The 23,566-nt window shown below is 37.0% G+C and overlaps 1 protein-coding gene across 7 annotated transcripts; it reads left to right on the top strand.

Annotated features, from left to right (window-relative positions):
• Positions 1-241: 241 nt before the first annotated feature.
• Positions 242-18,381, top strand: LOC139607906 (hepatic and glial cell adhesion molecule-like). 7 transcript variants are annotated; one of them, XM_071461238.1, is made up of 6 exons: positions 242-324; positions 589-646; positions 907-1,227; positions 14,587-14,862; positions 15,133-15,264; positions 17,080-18,381. In XM_071461238.1, the coding sequence occupies exons 2-6, from the start codon at positions 592-594 to the stop codon at positions 17,166-17,168; spliced, it is 873 nt and encodes a 290-aa protein (XP_071317339.1). In that variant the 5' UTR covers positions 242-324; positions 589-591; the 3' UTR covers positions 17,169-18,381. The 7 variants fall into 7 exon arrangements, 5 of the variants coding, with proteins under 5 accessions (XP_071317339.1, XP_071317340.1, XP_071317335.1 ...); XM_071461239.1 differs by lacking the exons at positions 242-324; positions 589-646; positions 907-1,227; positions 15,133-15,264 and adding exons at positions 1,706-1,916; positions 3,105-3,236; positions 4,202-10,356; positions 13,783-14,109; XM_071461236.1 differs by lacking the exons at positions 242-324; positions 589-646; positions 907-1,227 and adding exons at positions 12,238-12,917; positions 13,187-13,238; positions 13,783-14,109.
• The last annotated feature ends 5,185 nt before the right edge of the window (positions 18,382-23,566 follow it).

Below are 23,566 nucleotides of genomic sequence, written 5' to 3'. Positions count from 1 at the left end.
ATGTAAACTTAAACACAGCAGAGAATATCCAACTTAAATACTGCCAATGTTATATGGTTCGACAATATTCTAGTCAAACTCAGCAGCTTTTATTTGAATACAACATGCAGCTCAGTAATTTTGCCATCAAATTGAATACAATACAAATGAATTAAAAGGATAAGATTATCAGTTTAGTGCTTCAGTCGGACTTAGCTGAGTAAAACTTACTGCTTCCTCATTTCTCTCCACACAGTTAGAATAAAAGACAAGAAATACACCACCCTGTTGGCAGTGGAAAATTCACAAGCCATTCAGTGAGCCACAAAGAAGATTGTAAAAGTGGTGAGTGACAGTTTATGTGTGTATATTAAAAAATAGTGTAAACTGTCTTTAATTATGCAGTCTGCAGATAATTAATGTTGTTCACGTGTAATGTTTATTTAAATGTGTTTTTAATTTCAACTATATTAAACCAAAAATCACTTCAAAGTCCACTGGGAAAGGCCAGATATGAAGGCAACAACTTAATATTTGTTTAATTATGTCTGCATATACCATGGAAGACTTTTACTATGTTTTAAACATAATTTGATTTTGTTGCAACAGAAGATGAATTTCATCTTCATGATCGTCACAACTCTGGTAACAACAGCTCTGGCAAAAGGTAAACTTAACAAATTGTGCAGTTAATACTACTGGTGTATAGACCAAAATCACTATATTGAGGATGGGATATTTTAAGTCATACTACAGAGCAATTACATCACATTAGAAGTTATGCTGATCTATATAATTTAGAAAATGTATGAAGCCAAAATTACTGAAATGATAAAGGCTTGCCTTGTTTCCTTGACTGAAATTAAATGTAACAAGCGAGTTACTAGAAAAATGATTTGATGAGTATTTTGTTTTTGTGTCTATCAGGGGCTATGGAGTGCAAATTATCTGAAGCCACTGGAGCTCAGCTGTGTCTTGGAGCACTTGGGAAACCATTGATTTTTTACCTACCCACTGGTACAAATAAACAGTCAGTTCTGACAAAGGATACTCATATCATTTTAAAGGTAACCAATAATACAGGAGTGATTAACAGCAAATACAGTGATCGCTCAGCGTTTTTCACAAATGGAACCTTTAAACTTGAAACGGTGACAAAAGAAGACTCTGGAGATTACCTGTTGGAAACACATCGACTTACTGATGGTGTTTTATTGCACAAAAATAACATCAATCTACAAATACAAGGTAAGGCCAAAAAAAGCATAACATTTAAATGGTTATATTTAATCAAAATATATATGTTCACCACCAATGTAGATGTAAAAATTTACTGCATAGCTAAAAACGTTTAACATTTTACACTTACCAATAACGTGTACATTTTAAAAAGGAGGGGCTTACTGTTTAAATTAAAAACCAAATGAATTATGATTTGATAAATCCTAAAAGATATCTGTGCTGAGCAAGTTGTGTGTTTGACTTTGCTCATATGTGTTGTACAATGATCGGGATTATGGAAATAAATATACTGAACAGCATTCGTGAATTTTATTACAAATCAATCCATATAATTTTTTACAATTTACTGGTTATATAATAGGCCTATAAACATTTTCATCAGTATGATGAACTATGTGACTATATAATTTTTCTTCCCGCTCCAGTGTCTAAGCCAGCTGTGTCTCAGATGTGTTTGTCACCAGAACAGATGAAGGTCAGCTGCTCCTCTGAGGGAGCTGGAGTAGAGTTTGTTTTGACCTTGGATAGTAACTTACTGATACAGACCAGAGCTGGGAGCACAGATAAACAACTCACAGCCAGTGTTCCAAATGTTACCATCAGCTTACACGGCCAGCTGACAGGAGTCTTGACATGTAATGTCCGAAACAACTTCAGCAGAGAGGAAACATTTATCCACCTTACAAGCTGTAAAGGTAATGTATTTTATGAAATTCTATTTCTTATCTATTTATTTACTTATTTATTTCATTCCTTCATTGATATAAACTCACTGGCATTTCATGTTTTTTAAATAAAATATGAAAGAAGCAAACTAATTTTTCGGCTTGGTGGGACAGATTGGCTTTTAGATACAGCCTCCAGCATGAAAGGGATAGTAAGGGTTATTTGACATAGGGTTGTGTGAGGTTGTCATGCACAGTCAGTGCATTACCTGCAGTAGATGTGGATCAGCACACTGCTCCAGCAGCAGCAGGGGACATGGCGCACGAGCAAAGCGATGTGCTGCTGGGCACGGGGCCAGCAGAAAAAAAAGTGTTTTAAACACTTTTAAAAAGACACCCATCAAAACAATCCTATATCCATTTAAATGTTCCTTCATATTTTAAGCACTTTATCTTCCCGTCAAAAAAGCATTTTCCTTTGGTAATACATTTTTCTGACCCGCTGAACTACCATATTCCTACACACAAGCGCACCTATGGCACACAGTATTACACCACAGCCACAGGACAGTTTAGTGAATCAGAAAGGGCTAAACTTCACTTTGTTTTGAAGGGAAGATAAAGCGCTTGAAATATTCTAAATGTAGTGTACATTTATATTTTGGTGGCCGTCTTTTAAAAGTGTCGAAAATGTTTCTTCTGCAGGCCCAGTCCACAGCAGCACTTCGCTCTGGTTCTGTGCTGGTGCTCCCGGCTGCTTCTCTAAACTGGCAGTGTGTTTATCTTAATCTACTGCAGCTAACACACTGACTGTGAATGACTACCTCACACATCCCCACATCAAATAACCTTAACTATCACTTTCATAGTATTTCAATATGCAAAAAAAAAAAAAAAAATTGTGATTACATTGTGACTGTGACTGTGATATGAGTCACGATTTCAGTTGGAATGGTCATTTTTGCATTGGAATTTCATAAAAAAAATATAAATGATGATGAGGTTTTTGTTGGGTCTTATAATCTACCCCTTTCCGTCTAGAGAATATGATTTGTGGGACGGAGCATCTCTGTAGCACCACAATTCTTGATATTGTGACACATTTAACCTCCTGTGATTTGGATATTGCCCCTGACCATATTGTAATTATTATAATATTTTGATTAATTGTTTAGCAAATCTACATCATCTAACTTCAGTTAATGTTTGTATTTCAAGGAACAACTTACCAACTTTGTCTCGTGACTGTGGCTGTGACAGCAAGTGTTGCCTCTCTGCTTCTCCTTTTGGTTTTCTTTCTTCGTATGAAACACTTGAATAAGAAAACAAGACACAGAACCATTAATGATGGTAAGGGAAAGTAAGAAAATGTTGTCCATGTCTTAACCTCACTGAGGACCAAAATATTTGCATATGCAACAATTTTTTGAGAGTGTGTGAGTTCAAATTTAACACGGGCGCATTTGTGCGAATGATCAATGATTATTGGGCTGTTTTTGATATTATTTATATATTCTGTTTTCTTATATCTCATTCTTTAATAAGACAAAAGCAGTTCTTATCCGATTACTTGATTAATTGATGGAATAGTCGGTAGAATACTTGATAACTAAAATAATCAATAGCTGCGGACCTGGACACAACTTATTATGAGAGTGCAGGTGCAGGCACGAAGAGACCAACTGAGCTAGTGAATAAGAAAAAGTACTACCCTCAACCTGAATGGCTAACGCAGTTTCTATGTTTGCAGAGAATGCTATGCTTTGTGTGTACACCCAAGGCAATTAAATACAGCATATAATAGAGTAGCATTTAAAAATATACATGCTGTTGTTATACTTTGCTTTTATTTGATAACAGCTTTGTTAGGTTTCCTTTTCAAGTGATATAGCAGAGGATGACCTATTTTGTCAGCCACTACTTCTGGCAGAGAAATTTAATGTTCAGACTAAAAATATTTTAGCAAATATCAAGCCTCGCGCCACTGTCAGTCGATACATCAATGCAAAACTGGGGCATGCAAATTAAGACAACTGTTTATCTGCATGTAAATTTATTGACTAATAGCTACCATGCTGCACCAAAAAAGGCCAATTGAGAGTGTTGGTATAGCACCAGTGCTACCAGTGGAAAGGTTAGTTTGGATCCCTGAGTATGTGAAACATGTGCAATATATCTAACATTCCTGAAAATAACTTTGCAAAGCATTTAGGATGTGTCAATGTTGATCGTTTGAGTTATGTCATTGTTCTGTGGTAGCACACTTAAACACAGATACAAAGATGCATTTCAAGTGTCTATTTTTTTTCTTTCAGATAATGCTGAGGATGACGTTGTCTACTCAGATGTTAGAGTGATGAAGCCTACAAGAGAAACTAGACCCAACTCACGTCAACATAGTACTCCTCTCTGAAAACATTAGTCATGACCAAGCTTTTGCCTAAACCCTAACCTTACCAAGCCAGGGGTATTCAAAGTCTGACACTGTCCCTTTTCTATGGCAGTCAGTATATAAAAATTCCTGTTTGAAATGTAGGCTGCCATATACTGATGTAATTCACATACAATGATATAATTTACACATTTAACCAAAACTATACTGGCAATTTTGTTGTTGTTATTCCTGTTTTATTAGATACTGTATAATCAATTTAACAGCTCTGCCATTAAATTTGCCTTTATGAAGTTTATGATGTTAAGGTTTTGTCAGTATTTTTAGAAATGTGTTAATGGCGTTAATGTGTAAATTCGATCATATGATTATTTCTGAGACCACAGTTAGAGAGGTGTTGTACTGGACTTCTTTATTTTGAGAGGTGTTTCTAATTTTGTGTACTACTCATTTACAAACATGAGGGGTGCTGAATATTAAAACATCTCTCAGTATCATGAAGTCCATAACACCGTCACATACTATGACCTCAATGCCAATCCATAATTGTATTAACATTTCTATGACACACACACTTGTACTTCTATCTTTGTGAGGACACTCATTGACATAATGCATTCCCTCGCCCCTTACCCTGACCTTAACCATCACAACTGAGTGCCTAACCCTAACCCTGACCCTCATCTTAACCTAAACCTGATTCTGATTTTGGGAAAGTGAGGACCGGCCAAAATGTCCTCACTTTCCCAAAATGTCCTCACTCTGTCAGTAAAATACTTTTTTTGGTCCTTACTATGTAGCAAGTACAAGTACACACACACACACCTTTTGTAAACTATCAAACCATGGTGAAAAAGAATGAAAAAGAAGAAGATGATGTTTACGATCTTCTAAGACAAACACACATGCCAAACACATATCTCCAGACATTGATATTGAACAGAAATTTCTCAGTGAGCTGAACAGTTGTCATTTGTCGGGCTGCTGCTCTGTGTTTACAGCAGAGATGGGCTGAGTCTCAAAAATCAAGCATCAAGTCATAACCTGAAATGTAGCTCTTAATGCTGACTGCATGCTTTATATGTAAAGTGTCATGATATTGTCATAATGTGTTTTTTAAACTATGGTAGAAGGTTGACAGGGTAAATAAACACATCTACACAATGACTGGTTATATTTTCAATGATAATTCAAAACTGTTAAACTAAGCATAGCATTACCAACTTTCTGCACCAAACACTAGCACTTGTCATTTGTTCAAATTTGAGAGACTGTATTCAAGTTTGACCATTCAGACAAATGCAAGATGCTCCGTAAGACCATAAATTATATCTAGGCTTTCTTTCATTGAACCTTGCTGCCTGAGTGTAGATGGTACCTGAGTGTAGATGGCAGAAAAGCACTTCCTTGATTCTTATCACACAATATTGCAGACAACAAGAGGAAACACCAGCCTACTACTGACAGATTTACAGGTCAGCCTTTCACAGCCAGGAAAATAACAATCCCATTTTGAATGCTATGAGTAGCATGAAACAAACACAAGTTATAATGTTAATTTTTGTACTGCAGTCATAAAAACATGACTCCCAGGCTTGGGTTTTGTTCTTGGCCAACAGGAGCAGAACCCAACATGGTCTCCTGCTGCTGTAACCCATCTGCCTCAAGGTTCGGTGGGTAGTGCAGAGTTACCATTGCCTTTCTGCCAGCCTCTCTGCCCTCTCTAATAACAATAGTAGTAGAAATAGTATGGTGTACAAATCAAAACATTATTGATGAAATGGTAAGTATTTTAATAATTCATTTAACAGTCTACAAAGAATTTAGAAAAACAAGATTAAATTATTACTACTATATACTACACAAAATCTATAATTCTAAATATATGCTAAATAGTTGCTGTTGATATGTACAGGCATTTGCTCATGAAAACCATCAAAACAAGGTCAAATATGACATGAGTAAGACAGACAACATTGTTTTACAAATTTTAAACAGGACGTTGAGCTTGTTTTGCTTAACGTGTACATCAGTTTATAATTTCTCAATGATTTAACAATGAAAACTCATGGCTGATGTCTGGATAATCTGGAACCTCTGGTAGTAATTCCAAAACAGCCATTACGAGAGAGCTTAAGGTCTGAGTTGTAAGCAAGTAGTGACAATCATTAACCACAAGATGGAGACAAATGCCATCACAGGTAACTAGATGATAGTGAAGGAAGAAAATCACTATAATCAGCATATCTATGCATTTACAATTACATTTACTCATTTGGCAGACACTTTTATCCAAAGTGACTTACGAGTGAAGGACTCACTAGCTACACTCACTTCAGTTCAGGTGAAGAAGTTCGCCGAAAGTGCATCTTTGATAATTTCGTCTTCATTTTACCATGTCTGGTAACTTAATCTCCAACTGATGAAGACAATTATTTCCTCCCTTACTGTCAAATCATGGTAGAGTCCCATAACCACCCTGGCAGCAATATGGAGGCTTGCACGTGGCAACATCTAGAAGAGCAGACTTAACATAGACAGACTGAGGCAGCTAAAGAGGGCTAGAATGATGTGTATGGAAGTAAATCTGTCTCACTAGATTTTGAAACTGTAAAGCCTGTGAATTTACAGCACTGATTTTTTTTTTTTTTTTTTTTGCCACAACAGAAGTTATCTCAAGGCTGTTATCATACAAAGCAGTGGTTTCTGCCTCTGTCTGGAGACTGGCTATGGTGGCCAGGCAAAAAAAGGCTGAGGCTTTTAGCTCGGAATTAGGATCAGTACCAGAATAAGACTTTTTTTTTGTGTCATTTTAGTGTCAAGGTATCACACTTACCCCAGCAACAGAGCAGACAAGACAAACTTATTGGTGTCAGTCTGATAGTGGTCTACCACTGTCAAGCTGTACCTGACGGAAATGGTATGTGCTGGTGGAACAAGAGCGCCATACCACTAGAGACAATCATATGCCGCTGAAGGCGTCTGCATAAGCTGCTCCACCAGCTCCACTTACAGCATACTATTAACCACTTTTTGACATGGATGTATTACAGGACCTTCTAATAATACATTCATACTTTTCAATCTCGGCGTCTCTGCATGATTGTTAGTTGCCATAACTGCCGGCTCACATCATTGGCGTCACTTGACCAATGGAGCATAACCTGATTCATGGGATGTTGGTTCATTTAGAGACAGAATTGACTGCTTATCCTTGGTATCCAGAATGTTGAATGAGATTTCTTTAACTCAAATTTTGGGATCGAATTTGAGCAACTTGAATATATATGATTTAAGTTTTTTAATGCTTGAATTTGTGGACATTGAAAAATTAGCTCTAGAAAAAGTTGAATTCACACTCAAAAAAATTCAGATAAATAATTTCAACGCAAAAAAATTCAGTGCTAGAAATTCACAGACTGTATAATTTCAAAATCCATTGAGACAGATTTACTTCCATAGATGTGGTATAAATTACAGTGTATAGTGTGGAGTAATTTATGATGTGAGAGAGTAATTTGTGTAGTGAACCATGCATAGAGTTAACAGTCATCACCCATTATACGTTGTTAAATCCCTCGCATCCTTGCTCGCTTTCTTCCTCAGTCACTACTACAAGTGTAAGACACTTACTTTCATGCAGCTCAATGGAAATGGCATTTCTTGCGATCTCAAATGTGGTGAGTTATTAATTCTTGTGACAACTAACATAAATACCTGTCATTATACCTTTATCTGACATGATAAAGGAAGTTGACTCAGGATATGTTGCAGGAAACATGTCTTTGCAAAATGTTGCTATAGAACCAAGTAAAAAAAACTGAACTCTTTAAGTCAGAGGTAGGGGTATCAGTGAGTGCTCCTACAGTATCAGGATGTACTCATGAAAAAAAAAACAACAATCACTGTATAGGTTTGTAGAACTGTACCAAATCAGATTTGTTCAAGTCAACTCTGAGTCACCACCAAGGGGTTTTCATGTGCTCATGGTTTCTGTTTTGTTTTTTTTATCTACATATATCTACTTTTTATTCATTTTTATCAATACTTAGTATTGTGGCATGAGTCATTAGGGTCACATGAGTCAAGGTGTGACTCATTTGTGAGTTGTTGCCCAAACCTGCCCTCATGTGAGTCATTTGGATCACATGGGTTGAGGTGTGAATGGGGGCTGATAGTTGGTGTTGATTGCTGTTGCTCAGCTTTTGCAAGTTTCTCTGACAATCCTGCCACATATGGGATAACGGTGTTGTTCTGTCTGTTGTTCTATTCCTAACTGGTTGATGTCTGAGGTTCTTTTCTACACCGATCGACCATAACATAATGACCACTGACAGGTGAAGTGTTTAACATTGATTAACTCGTTACAATGGCACCTGGAAGTGGGTGGGATAAATTAGGCAACAAGTGAACATTTTGTCCTTGAAGTTGATGTGTTGGATGCAGAAAAAATGGGCAAGCAGTAGCTGGAGGATCTGCTACATCTCAGCATACCTACAGAGGTTTAGTGGAGTCCATGCCTCGACGGGCCAGGGCTGTTTTGGTGGCAAAAGGGGGACCTAGTCAATATTAGGCAGGTGGTCATAATGCTATGGCTGATGAGAGACACACACACACACACACACACAATTAGGTACACCTGTTCAACTGCTGGTTAACAAAAATATCTAATCAGCCAATTACATGACAGCAACTCAACGCATTTAGGCATGTAGACATGGTCAAGACGACCCGACGGTCAAACTGAGCATCAGAATCGGGAAGAAAGGTGATTTAAGTGACTTTGTACGTGGCATGGTTGGTGGTGCCAGACGGGCTGGTCTGAGTTTCAGAAACTGCTGATCTACTGGGATTTTCCTGCATCTAGGGTTTACAGAGAATGGTCCAAAAAAAGAGAAAATATCCAGTGAGAAGCAGTTCTCTGGCAAAAAATGCCTTGTTGATGCCAGAGGTCGGATGAGAATGGCCAGACTGCTTCGAGCTGATAGGAAGGCAACAATTACTCAAAAACTTGTTAAAACCACTCGTTACAACCAAGGCATGCAGAAGAGGATATCTGACTGCACAACACATTGAACCTTGAAGTAGATGGGCCACAGCAGCAGAAGACCGCACCGGGTGCCACTCCTGTCAGCTAAGAACAGGAAACTGAGGCTACAATTTGCACTGGCTCACCAAAATTGGACAACAGAAGATCGGAAAAACGTTGCGACATTTGGATGGTAGGGTAAGAATTTGGCATCAACAACATGAAAGCATGGATCCACCCTGCCTCGTATCAACAGTTTCAGCTGGTTGTGGTTGTTTAATCACAACTGATTATTGATTAATATCTACAGATGGAGTTGATATTGAATTGAAAGGGTGTTTGAAATCAAATTGGATTGAGTGATAATGGAGCATAAGTAAAAAGCTACTACATTTTAGTTTCTGTGTGGTATGGGGGTGTACCCATCTCCTGATGGCTGTTTCCAGCAGGATAACAGGGCATGTCACAAAGCTCAAATAATCTCAAACTGGTTTCTTGAACATGACAGTGAGTTCACCATACTCAAATGGCCTCCACAGTCACCAGATCTCAATCCAATGGAGCATCTTTGGGATGTGAAGGAACGGGAGATTCACATTGTGCATGTGCAGCAGACAAATCTGCAGAAACTGCGTGATACTATTGTGTCAATATGGACCAAAATCTCTAAGGAATATTTCCAGCACCTTGTTAAATCTATGCTACGAAAACTTAGCGCAGTTCTGAGGCAAAGGGGTTCCAACCCAGCACTAGCAAGGTGTACCTAAGTGGCCGATGAGTGTATATTTGAAAATACTATGTAAACTGTATTATGCATTACGTATATGATCCAGACAAACTATTCAAATGTAATGTTTATTCAAGTATCTTCCTAATTTCAACTAAAAATCCACTTCATAGTCTATATGAAAAAGGCCACATATGAAAGCGAACAACTTTTAATTGTGGAAGCCATTTACTATGTTTTAAACATAATTTGATTGTGTTATAACAGAAAATGAATTTCATCTACATGATCATCACAGCTCTGACAACAGCTCTGGCAAAAGGTAAACTTAAACTATTATAAATTGTGTCGTAATAGCACTGGTGTATAGACTAAAATAACTTTGGAACAGCTATTATATTACATTGTAAGTTTTGGAGTTTGCTCCTGTAACACATTTGCGTTATTAGGTCGATAATTACATGATAAAATTATCAACATCAATTCCAGTGAGAGAGAAGTTAAAAACATTTAACAGTTAACAAACCAGTTAACCTATGGTTTTGAATAGTTAGTGAATAGTTGCTTGTCAAAAGTATAGGAAGATAATCATACATTCAGTAGTTAAGAGATATTTCTGACATTAGGTTGACATGATGAAGTGTTTTTTTCCTTTTTATTTCTACTTAAATGAAGTAGTAGAAAAATTTCTGATTAAGATACCCATAGCATTTTAAAGGTAGCCAATAATACAGGAGTAGTTAGTCACTGCATTTTTCACAAATGGAACCTTTAAGCTCAAAACAGTGACAAAAAGAGACTCTGTAGATTATCTGTTGGAAACAAATCGATTTAACAATAATAGTCAAAGGTTCAATAAAAACTTTTACATGCATTTTTAAACAAACATAGTGATATGATTCATGATTAAATTTCAGAGATTCACAGATTTTTCTTCCTGTTATTTCTCATATCACAGACTCCTAAACTAAAATCAAATTGAGAGAAAAGCAATGAAGAGAAAAGCATAATGCTGTTTTTGGTTTCTACCATACTGGAAACACTGGTAAGTCTTCTGCTTTACATTGGACTTGGTTTGTAACTAATAATAGGGTTACATCTGGAGAATGTATGTGAAATGTATTGTTCTTTCAGCTATTGTAACAGAGAACTTGAAGTACAAGCCATAAACAGTGCAGAGATCATTCCTGAACACAAGATGGAGCCAAAAGTACTTGTATGTAACTAGACTGTGATCATGCAATAAAAAAAAAAAGGTCAATTTCAGTGTGGTTGTTTATTTTAAATACTAGGTTGATGCATAGCAGTGTTTCCACACCATCAGTCACATTGTGCTAAACTTTACTCAAGTACGGTGCAACTATAAGAATACACATGTGCTACCTTTGAAATGGCCACTGTGCACTAATTGAGGATTAGGATATTGAATACTCAAAAGTATTTGTTACCAGTTCCTACTGTCATTACTATCACATGCATTAATGACTCATTTCCACACACATATTTCTTCATGTTACCTGGGTCCACAGTGTGGCAGCAAGATTTCAACCCAGTTTTTAAGATTCTAACAGTAGGTACTATAAAAAAAATTTGTCTTTCGATTTTTAAACCATAGGTAAAGTGAGTTTCTTCTGAGTTTCAAGGGGGCTACATGACATATTGTTATTGGTGCCTGACTCTCTCTAACATAATTTGATAGTGAGCATCAAGTCAAGGCTGAAACAAATGAAGCTTGATTCATCTTCACTGTGTTGATTCTCCTATAACTATCTTTGATTCTTTTTTTTTCAGTAGGCATATGCACACTGTGCTTGAGCAGAGACGCAGTACAGAAATAAAGCTGTGGTTTTTGACAGAACTTGCGGATATCAAGTCTAAGGTGTTACCTCCTTCTAGTTTCCTCTAACAAACTTGCACACTATGGTGAACAATGTACTCTTCTGAAACACATGCCATGTTGGAACATGTGGGATGATTAAATATGTCCTTTAATAGTTTATTCTCCTACAGAGACTCAGAGAAGCCTGTGAATAAATACATTTTGAACATTACATTAATGTAGTTTTCAATATGATTAAGACTTCATCATGTTTCTCAGAATGTAAAGGTGCATAAACTAACAATGCAGATACTATGGTCTTTACAGAGGAGACTGTAATTGGAATGTGGTGCCAATATCGCAAGACAGATAAACTGTGACCCAGTATAACTGGGCTGCTAAACTGTAGCATTACACCACAGTACATAAGTGCACACTACATTTGAAGTAACACAGATAGCAAACGCAAGGTGGGCAAAATGCAGTGGTTCACATCCAGTTACAGAGAAGAAAAACTAACAACGAACAAGAAAAACAATGAACAATTCCAGTATAAATGTTTGAATTTGTATATTAGTTAATGGTTTAAAAAGGTCCACAATATTAGCCCTGGGTTTTCAAAAAGACAACATATGCAAGATGAGCATATACACAAATACACAATTACATTTTCCATCTCGAACAACAAAACAATCATTTGAGATAAACTTCTACACCATGATCTGCTGCAGCAATTGTAACTGTGTTCAAAAAGTCAGTCAGGTAAATGTTTCAGAAATATGAAAATACAGCAGAGGATAACCAAGTTCTGTATCTAATACTGCCAGTGTTCAATGGTTTGAGACTGACAAACCATATTCAAGTTAAAATACAAAATAATTAAAAAAAAAAAAAAAAAAGATCAGTTTAGTGCTTCAGTAGGGCTTGACTGAGTGCAAACAACTGCTTCCTCAGTTCTCTTCACACAGCAAGACCAAAAGACCACAAATACACTGCTCTGCTGTCAGTGGAAAATTCACAAGCCAGTCAATGAGCTACAAAGAAGACTTCCGAGTCTAAAAGCGGTGAGAGACATTTTTTATGTTTATAATTAAAATAGTTGTGTAAATTATCTTTTAATGTAGTATTGCATGCAGTATTCAGATAATCCAGACATTTGGTTCAAATCTAATGTTTCTTTATTTACCTTTTTAATTTGATCTATTTTAAATAAAACCACTTCATAGTCAAAAGGCCACACATGAAAGCAAACAACTTTTAATATGTTGATTTTTGTTTATACTGTGGAAGCCATTTACTATGCTTTAAACATAATTTGATTGTGTTACAGCAGAAAATGAATTTCATCTATATGATCATCACAATGCTTACAGCTCTGGCAAAAGGTAAACTTCAACTATTACAAATTGTGTAGTTAATAGCACTGGTGTGCAGACAAAAATCAACATTGATTTAATTATATTGTATTTCAAATGATTAAAAAAAACAGCTATTATATAATAAGTCATAATTACTTATCATGTCAATTATAAAAAAAAAATGAAAAGGAAATTGATGGAGTCTGAGCATTTAATGTAAACTAATGCAGGGTAATTATATCCTTAATATCACTCAGTCACTCACTCAATATTTATTGATTCAATACTCTTCAAAACTGATATTATATTACATTATATTATTATATTACATTGAAAGTCATCATGAGTTATTTGCTCCTGTCAAGGATGTTAACCTATGGTATTTCATAGTTAGTGAATAGGTGCTGGTCAAAAGCACAGGAAAAAACATGTGTATTTAAGAGACATTTACCTAACATTTGAAAGGAAATGATCAAGGTTTGTATTTTTCCCTTATCTTTCAACTGAAATGAAATGAAAGCCAGTACCTAAAAAAATGTTTCAATGAATACTGTGTTTTTGTTTCTATCAGGTGCTATGGAGTGTAATTTATCTGAAGCCACTGGACCTCAGCAGTGTCTTGGAGCACTTGGGAAGCCATTGATTTTTCTCCTAACCAATGGTACAAATAAAAAGACAAGTCTGAGAAGGAATTCTGATGTCATTTTAGATATCAAGGGAGACTGTGATGCAGCAGTGTTAATTACCAACAAATACAGTGATCGCTCAGCATTTTTTGCAAATGGAACATTTAATCTTGAAACGGTGACAAAGAATGACTCTGGTGATTACACTTTTGAAAGATATGATCATGATGGCAAATTATTGCAAAAGATCGACATCCATCTAGAAATACAAGGTAAAAAAGTACATTTCAAATTATTTTCTTTGAATAAAATGTTTATGTTCAACAGCAGATGTAAGATGTAGATGTAAATGTGCTAGGTATCTCATACATATCACGTATTTATCTTGTAGTTAAGGATTATCAATATAATGTGCAACTTGTAGTTATTTTTAAAATATTTTTGCAGGTACCTATATACTTAGTTTCATTATCATACAGATAAAGCACATGACATTTGTGAATTTTATTACTAATGCTTTATATTATTTTTATATATCAGTATACATTTTCATACACCTTAAATGAAAAAAAATTACTATTTCCATTTGTTTTTATTGTTGACTGCAGCCTAAACTTAGTTTTTTTAAACCTAAAAATTTTTATTTTTTTTTTTTTTATTGAAAAAGATATATAGATGACAATTTGTAGAGTTGGCAGTATATATTATGTTGCATTTGGTACATGTGACTTAATTTGTTTGTCTTCCAGCTCCAGTGTCTGAGCCAGCAGTGTCTCAGATGTGTTTGTCACCAGAACAGATGAAGGTCAGCTGCTCCTCTGAGGGAGATAGAGTAGAGTTCATTTTGACCTTGGATAGTAACTTACTGATACAGACCAGAGCTGGGAACACAGATAAACAACTCACAGCCGGTGTTTCAAATGTTACCATCATCTTACATGGCCAGCTGACAGGAGTCTTGACGTGTAATGTCCGAAACAATGTGAGCAGAGAGGAAACATTTATCCACCTTACAAGCTGTAAAGGTAATGTATTTTATGAAATTATTGAATTCCATTTTATCTGTTTATTTACTTATTTCATTCCTTGATTGATACAAAGTCCTCATTTCTATTTCATGTTTTTAAATTGATTTATTCAAGAAAAAAATTTACCAGTGTAGGTTGGCTTTTACATACAGCCTCAAACATAAATGGAGTCTAAATACCAAGCTGTGTTTTCTCCTTCAGAATCTCAGTAGCTCTAAAAATGACATTTCTACATCATCCATTTGGGGTTAACGTTTGCATTTCTAGGCTCTCCTTCCCTACTTTGTCTTGTGACTGCGGCTGTGACAGCAAGCATTGCATCCCTGCTTCTCCTTTTGGTTTTGTTTCTTGGTATCACACACTTCAGTAAAAAAACAAGACCCAAGACTGTTAATAAAGGTAAGAGAAAGATATTCTCCTAGGTCCCATGTCTTAACGTACCCTGTGTCTCACTCACGAGCATATTGATGATACTTATGCAAATTCTTTACCAAATTAGTATCAGGGGTTCAGGCTGTGACCTAAATGGTCACAGATTAAACTTTTTTTTTGAAAGGAAACCTTTCATGTTGGCATATTTGTGCAAGTACATGATGTCATTAGACTGCTTTGTTGCCCCTCTGGCAGGGGTACTACAGAAGGCATTGTGCACAGTGCTTTGAGAGTTCAATACACTGCAACTTAAGCAGAAGGGAATTCAGAAAACATCTTCAATTATTTGACAACACATTTGTCTATTTGGTTGTTGTGTGTATTTGTAGCATGTTTGTCTATTTGGCTGTGTTGTGAGTATTTGTGACGCATTTGTTTATTTGGTTGTGCTTTGAGTATGTGCGGTGCGTGTGCTGTCAAACTGATAAAGAGGTTTTCTCCATTTGCTTGTGCTTTGTCTATTTGCATGCGTTTTCTGCAGTGCATTGGGCCCTCAGAGTCACTGTAATTGTAGCTCAAAGTAGTACCTTTTTCTTCTTCACTGACTTGGGGCTCAGTTGGTCTCTCCCCGCTTGCACTTTTGTCATCAATACTCATGTTGCCGTCTTCCAGAGATAAAGTGGTGTCTGCAGGTCGGGGTTCTTTAATAGAGAGAGGGAGAGAAGAGGTGAGAGGAGAAGAGAAGGTGGAAGGTGGACAAGTAATCAAAGCATATTGCACATAATACGTGGAGCCTACTCAACAAAGCCTGTTGGACAAAACGTTTCTATGAGTTCTTTATAATTCAGTCAAAAGGCTGCTTTATCACCTTTTGCCGCAACCCACCCAAATCCTTGATATTTTCTAGTAAGGGTACCTGACACACAAGGTATGGGTTGACCTGCGCAACGGTAGCTGATCAGTGAAAAAAAATATAATTAGGAAAGACAGGAGAAGGCTGGTGGAGAGGGAGAGCCAACAAGAGGTTCCAACTCAGACACAAATTATGATGAGAGTGCAAGTGCAGACAGGTGAAGACCGATTGAGCCAGTGAAGAAAAAAAATGCTACTGTCAACCACAATGGCTAACACAGTATCAGTGGTTGCAGAATGAGGAGAATGCTACGCTGTGTGTGACTTGTAGACAACGTGGCCCATCCATCGCATGCTTGTGCAACAATAAAAATAGTAATAGCGAGATCAAATACCCAAGACAATTAAATACAATACAAAATAAAAACATAGTGTAGCTATGGAGGTAGATTTATTTCAATATTGTGTGAACAGATTGACAATCCATGTAAATGTGTAATCTCTACACATTCCACACATAGAAATTCCACAAATAAAAAAAAAATATCTATGAATACATTCAATTCATTTACAAATAAATGAAAAGCAGTTGTGAATATCTTCCTAACATTTACAACTTTCCAACAGGCATTTGTGAATCAATTTTCTATTTGTGAAGCAAAAAAGCATTTGTAGATCATAGATAGATAAATAGATAGATCTTACAACTGTTATCAAAACAAACGTTACTTGACGCCAATTATTTGAGCTCATACACCTCACAGAAGATTGCGTGCCCTTACTCTAAAAAGCAGAAATGGCCTCGTCAGCAGGGGATCACGTGCTTTCTGAAAGTGACCAAGCAATACGAGTCAATTTTCGCAAAAAGTTTATCTATAAAACTCCATGCGTGTAAAATGCAAATCCACAAGAGTAGAACTGAGATCCACAAATGCTTCAGTCGGTTCCAAAATAGAAAATTTTGCAGATGTCTATATTTCTTTCTTTCAGATAATGCTGATGAAGTCATCTACTCAGATGTTCGAATGATCAAGCCTACAAGAGATGCTAGACCCAACTTGCGTCAAAGTTCATTTTGAACGTTTGGACCAAATTTGAAGAAATTCCCTCAAGGCGTTACAGATATATTGCATTCACAAGGCCAAAACCATGCTTTGTGAGGTCACCGTGACCTTGACCTTTGACACCAAAATCTAATCAGTTCAACCTTGAATCCATGTGGACATTTGTGCCAAGAAGTTCCCTCAAGGCGTTACAGATATATCATGGCCATGAGAACGGGAGGGACGGACAGACAGCAACCGAAAACATACCTCCGGCTCTGGCTGTCTCCGGCAAGACATAAAAAGTTAAAATGTGGTAATTCTCGAGTAAGCTTTATCCCTATGATTTCAAAGCAGATTTATGGACGTTCATTCACGATTGACATGAATGAGGGGGTGTCACTGTATTGCTTTGTTTGTTTGTTTTTTTTAATGTATTCAGCAGTTGCTTCTCAAACGTAATTGTGTCTTTGCGTTTTTATTTTCAGTAGCCTTTTTTTTACACTATGGCATTGTGAAGCCTTTAAATAAGCTTATATTGATAAAATTCACACTTGGTAAAATATTAATTATGTGCCTTCCCTAACCTCAACTTTAAATTTGTAGACATGACATTGTGTGTATAATTGAATAGTTGTCACCAGAACTATACTTGGTTTTATTTGGTCCTGATTTATTAGCTGCTGTATTAAGTAACTTGACTATCCTGACTATTGGCACACACTTTACTGCAGCAGCACACTGGTAGGCTACTTCTCTCACCCCCCTGGAGAGACTCACTTCCCACAACAATACATAAATAGGTGCAGTTAGGCTGTTGTTAGATTGTTGAGTGAAGCACTGGAGACAGACTGTTGAGGAGTTAATGTAGCAACCGCTGAAAACACGTAGTTATAACTGTCACTGAAAAATAACAACCCCACCGTCATATAGTGCAAACCCAGGCAGTAACACCTACACGCTGCCCACCAAGCTACAAACCTCTTCATCCACAGGAGCTACTGTGTATCTCAATATAACGAAGTCCAGCATAACTCCATAACTTCAACAACTATGATCTCAATAGATTTGTACAAATTGTGGAATTTGTTTTTAAATCACTAATGCATTTGTGTACACACACACACACACACACACACACACACACACACACACACACACACCTCTTTATTTTTCATGGTTTGTTCTGTCATTGATTTTTAAACAATTTTACACCAATTTTCGAAATAAAAAAATATTTTGGTGTTGACCATAATTTCATTTTCATTTATTTACACTCTTCTAAGAAATGAAAATAAACTTTAAACACACACCAGCAGATCTTGATATTGTTTTGCTTGCTACTACAACACTTGACCTAGAAAATAGAAATTTTCCAGTGGGCTGAACAGTCGTCATTAGTCGGGCTGTCGGGCTCTGTGTTTACAGCAGAGATGGGCTGAGTCTCAAAGTCAAGCATCAAGTCATAACCTGAAATGTAGTTCTGTTTTTCCTCACTGTGTTCAATGTCTTAACCTTAAAAACCTACATAAACTGTAACCCAGTTTCAGTGTTGCTAAGGTGGAGTAGGAAAGAGGTCAAAGTGCACTCTATACTTAACATTAAGGCTGTGTATCTATACCAGTGATAAAGCAATGGTCCACAGCACATACTAGAGAAAAAAGTCAATTAACAGATTATTTGGCAATAATTTAATAATTTCCATCCCATTTTCTTTCTTTCTTAATGTTAGGGCTGTGAGCCCTTCATGTTGAGTCCATGCCTTATATATCAAGTGTCATGATGTGTCATTATGTGAATTTTAACTATGGTAAAAAAAACAACAGGGTAAATAAACAAATTCACACCATAACAGTTCATGATAATTAAGAAATGTTTAACTAAGGATACCAAATAACAACCTTTGCATCAAAAACTAGCATTGGTCATTAGTTCAAACTTGAGAGACTAAATTGAAGTTTGTGTAAAAACTCTATGAGAACACCACAAGATGCTCAGCAAGTTTTAAATTACATCTATGGTTTTCTTAGTATTTCTTTGGTTTAATCATTGTTCACTGCCAAGGTGTGGATGGCAGATTACTACTTCCTTAATTCCTATCACAGATCAGTCTTTCATTCATGTACAGTAGTAAAAACATGACTCCCATCTACACACAGTAATCGTCACAGCTCTGGCAAATTGTACACTGTGGTGAACTGTATGTATGTAGCTATGCATGCATACTCACTGAGCAATTTATTAGGAACCCCATACTAATACTTGGTAAGGCCTCCCCTTGTTAAGCAGCCTCAATTCTTTGCGGCATGGATTCCACAAGATTCCTTTGAGAATCTGGTTCATGTTGACATGATTGCATCACGTCATTTCTGCAGCACCAGTCTAGGCTGTTGACACAAGGCAGGATGGGTCCAAGGATTCATGTTGCTGATGAAACCCAACTTGGTCTTCTGCTGCTGTAGCCCACCTGCCTCAAGATTCGATGTGTAGTGCAGAGTTACCATAGCCTTTCTCTCAGTTCCACCTAGTCTGGCTATTTCTTCTCCTCTGACCTCTGTCATCACTGGATGTTTTTGGTATCATTCTGAGTAAACTCGACCGTTGTGTCTGAAAACTACAGGAGATGAGTAGTTTCATAAATACTCAAACCAACCCATCTGGTACCAACAATAATGCCTCAGTCAAAGTCTCATTGGATAATTACATAAATAAGCAGCTGTACAGATGTTCCCAACAAAGTGCTTGGTGAGTATATTCAGTATGATAGTATGGTGCATAAACCAAAACATTATTGATAAAATGCTAAGTACATAATTTAATGATTAATTCAACACTCTAAAAGAATTTAGAAGATCATAATTATAAATAATAATAATAATAATAATAATAATAATAATAATAATAATAATAATAATAATAATAATAAACACAAAATCTATAATCCTATACACTGTTTTACAAATGGGAACAGGACATTGAGTGTGTTGCTGATGTCTGGAATATATGAAATCTCTGGTAGTAACTCCAAAAACAGCCATTATGAGGGAGCTTGAAGTCTGAGTTGTAAGTGATGTAGTGACCATCATTAACCACAAGATGGCAACAAATACCATCACAGGCAACTAGATAATAGTCATGAAAGAAAAATCACTACAATCAGCATATACAATTACATTTACTCATTTTGCAGATGCTTTTATCCAGCGGAACTTACGAGTGAGGGACATCACTAAAGCTTCAGTGCAGTAGGAGACCTTGGTGTAAGCACTGGGTACTACATTTATCCAATAAATGCAAGATCAGGTAAAGAAGTACATTGAAAGTGCATCTATGGTAATTTCTTCTTAATTTTACCATGTCTGGTAACTTTTCTGGTAACTAAGATAATTATTTCCTCCCTAAGTGTCAAATTATGGTAGGGTCCCCATAACAAGAAGCCCCTAGCAGCAATAAATTGCAGACCTGCATGTGGTCTATAATAACTGCAGTGCAAAGGACACTGTTCACCAGTTCAGCATGAGAACTTCCAACTTCCATCAACTTTCAGCTTTGTCCGAGCCACATGAAATACTGGACATCTGACAGACTGATTCTTTTCCTCTTTTGACCACAGGGTGGCAATAACATGCAACAAAACACTAATGTTCCTGAAATGACTATATTAGGCTTAATGAATTGTTTGCATGGTCCTCAATACATTTGTACAAATTGCCCAAACCTTCAACTTGAAACAAATTTTCCAAAGCCCACTATATAAATTCAAATTTGCATTGTGGCCAAGATTAAAACAATTGACTGCCTTTAACAACTACAGCAACAGACTCATGTTCAAATCCATATGTAGAAGATGAGTTTAGCAGTTCTGAATACTACATAATACTGAGTATTAAAATGAAGAAAAAGTGTAGATAAGAAAAACCAGAACCACAAGCACATGAAAACCCCTTGAACATTCAGCCTCCACTGGTGACTCAGAGTTAATTTGAAAAAAATCTGATTTGGGTACAGCTCTACCTACCCCTTACTTTGCTTTTTTTCATTAGTACTGCCTCATACCGTAGGAGCACTCAGACCACAATGACAGGTATTCATGTTAGATGTCACTAAAATTAACAACTCATCACATATGAGTTGTCAAGAAATGCCATTTCCGTTGAGCTGCATGAAAGGAAGTGTCTTTCAGTTTTGGGCAGCAGTACCAACTGAGGAAGAGAGACAGCAAGGATGAGGGGGATTTAACAAAGTGTAATGGGTGATGAATGTTAACTCTCTGCTTGTCACAATAAAAACTACTCAGTCTCACATCATTAATTACTCCACACCATACACTGTAATTGAAACCACATCCTCCTTGCCCTCTGCAGCTGCCTCAGTCTGTCTATGTTGACTCTGCAATCTCTTTTAGATGTTCCCTAATATGCTTTCTTTTGCACTGTCTTTACAAATGTGCTTTTTACTTTTCTCTACTCTTCATTACAATAGAGTAAAGAATATGCTGACTGAGCATCTTGTTTTGCACATCACATCACCCCTCAATTCTTCATAGATTTACCTCTTTATTTAAGGTTTTACTGTTTTGAAATTATTGTAACTGCATTCAAAATCTAACATAAAATAAATATAGACCTGAAGACATCTTTCATTCATACCTCGTTCCACCCAATAATCTCACTCTCTATCTCTCATAGGTTTGCTGCAATATCTCTGGTTGTATTTCCAAAGGGGGGGGGGGGGGGGGGGGGGGGGTGGTTCCCATTACTATAATCTTCAGTCCACCATCTGCCTTTGCATAAGCACCACAACATATGTCAACCCTCACCCGAAGCCACAACATTTGAAACTGACTTTACACTTAGGTCATATGGAATAACACTTATGACTACTACTTTCTCTCTCTACCACCCTTCCGCTCTACCCCTCTCGTGTTTTTATGGGGTGACTGCAGGAGAGAGAAGGAGTGCGTCCCCCTTTGCCTGACGCCCCTGCTCTGAGAACACGTGGCCTGGGAATAATTGGGTTACAACTGCAGCAGACCAATGAGTTGGCCTTGATTTAGAGAATGACTCCATTTACTTTTGTCTGACTGCCTGCTGCTTCCACAGCTGCAGTCTTTATCCTCCATTCAGGCTCAGTATTTTACTGTATGTAGGCCTGGCAGCCAGCCAGAACAGTGCACAATCCAAGCACTAATACACTAACCCATAGTCAGCGGTGCAGACATTCAGAGCACATACGTAGAAATTGCACTACTTTAAACAGTTAGGATGGTACTGATGTGTGCATATTATGTCTCATCAAATTTTAATCACTTTTTTATTCTAAGGGCCGTTTAATCTAATGACGTTAATGGTGAGTGAACGAGCATGCGCAATACCTCAACAATAATTTGCAACCATGCAACGTTAATTAATCACACCTGTGCTTCCCTTGCTGAGTCGAGATCAACCATCGACAATGAAGCTACACAAACGTCACAGTCAAAACATGGTTTCATGACAGGACATGAAAGTTAGTATACGCGTCATCAGTGTTTACAGCAACATGCCACACCAGCTTGTATAACCACCTATGAATTCAAAAATCAGTAGATATATTACATATGGTAACGAATCCCAGAAATATTTACTCATGTCTTACCGGGAGCTCAACGGGAGGACTGGAGGGTGAGCAGGCGCTGACGGGGAGAAAACGAGTCGGCTGGCGTCCGCCAAGACACAACAGAATTTCATACTAAAACGTCTGTCTCCTCAGCTGTCTACCTTGCCGCACCATACATCCTAAAAGCGGGCTAGCGACACAGCTCTGAAGATTTATAGGGGGGGAAAAAGAGACGCGTTCAGGGCGCGTCGTTGTCAACCCTCGAAATCTCGTGAGAATGTGTAGCAATTTCTGACGGCATCTCTTCCTGTACCAGAGCCATGGTTTTCCATTGTTAACTTGATAATTTATACTGCTGTGATGATGATGATTGATTATTATTATTATTATTATCAACAATAATAATGATGATGGGTTCTTTCTGTGTGGTGTTTGCATGTGCTGTAGGTTATTTGTATCAGCCCTGTGACAGACTGGCGACCATATGACCCACCACAGTTGACAACGAACAATCACAGTATAAATGTTTGAATTTGTAAAATTAGGTCATAATTGAAAAGGTCCTTGACATTAGCAATGGGCTTTCCTACTACAAGTGATTAATTAATTCATCAGTCAGTTCTTTAGTCATCCAACTGCTGTTAACCACTGTCTCACTCCTGGGTCAGAATAGACGCCTTATAGAGATAAATAAGACAGGCCGGACTAAAACTCGAGTTCATTACTCAAATGGTGTGCTTCATGTCCCTTATTTTTTCACTGTGAGAGGGAGTAGACTCAGCTGAACGAATTGTTGTACAATATGTGTTAGTTGTACCAAAAATGTAGGAAATACA

This window comes from Trachinotus anak, unplaced genomic scaffold (genome assembly GCF_046630095.1).
Source record: "Trachinotus anak isolate AG129_WGS33_773 ecotype Australia unplaced genomic scaffold, CSIRO_AGI_Tana_v1 ptg000024l, whole genome shotgun sequence".
Taxonomy (NCBI): Eukaryota; Metazoa; Chordata; class Actinopteri; order Carangiformes; family Carangidae; genus Trachinotus; species Trachinotus anak.
Note: the sequence above shows the minus strand (reverse complement) of the source record. Positions and strands in the feature narration are given on the sequence as shown.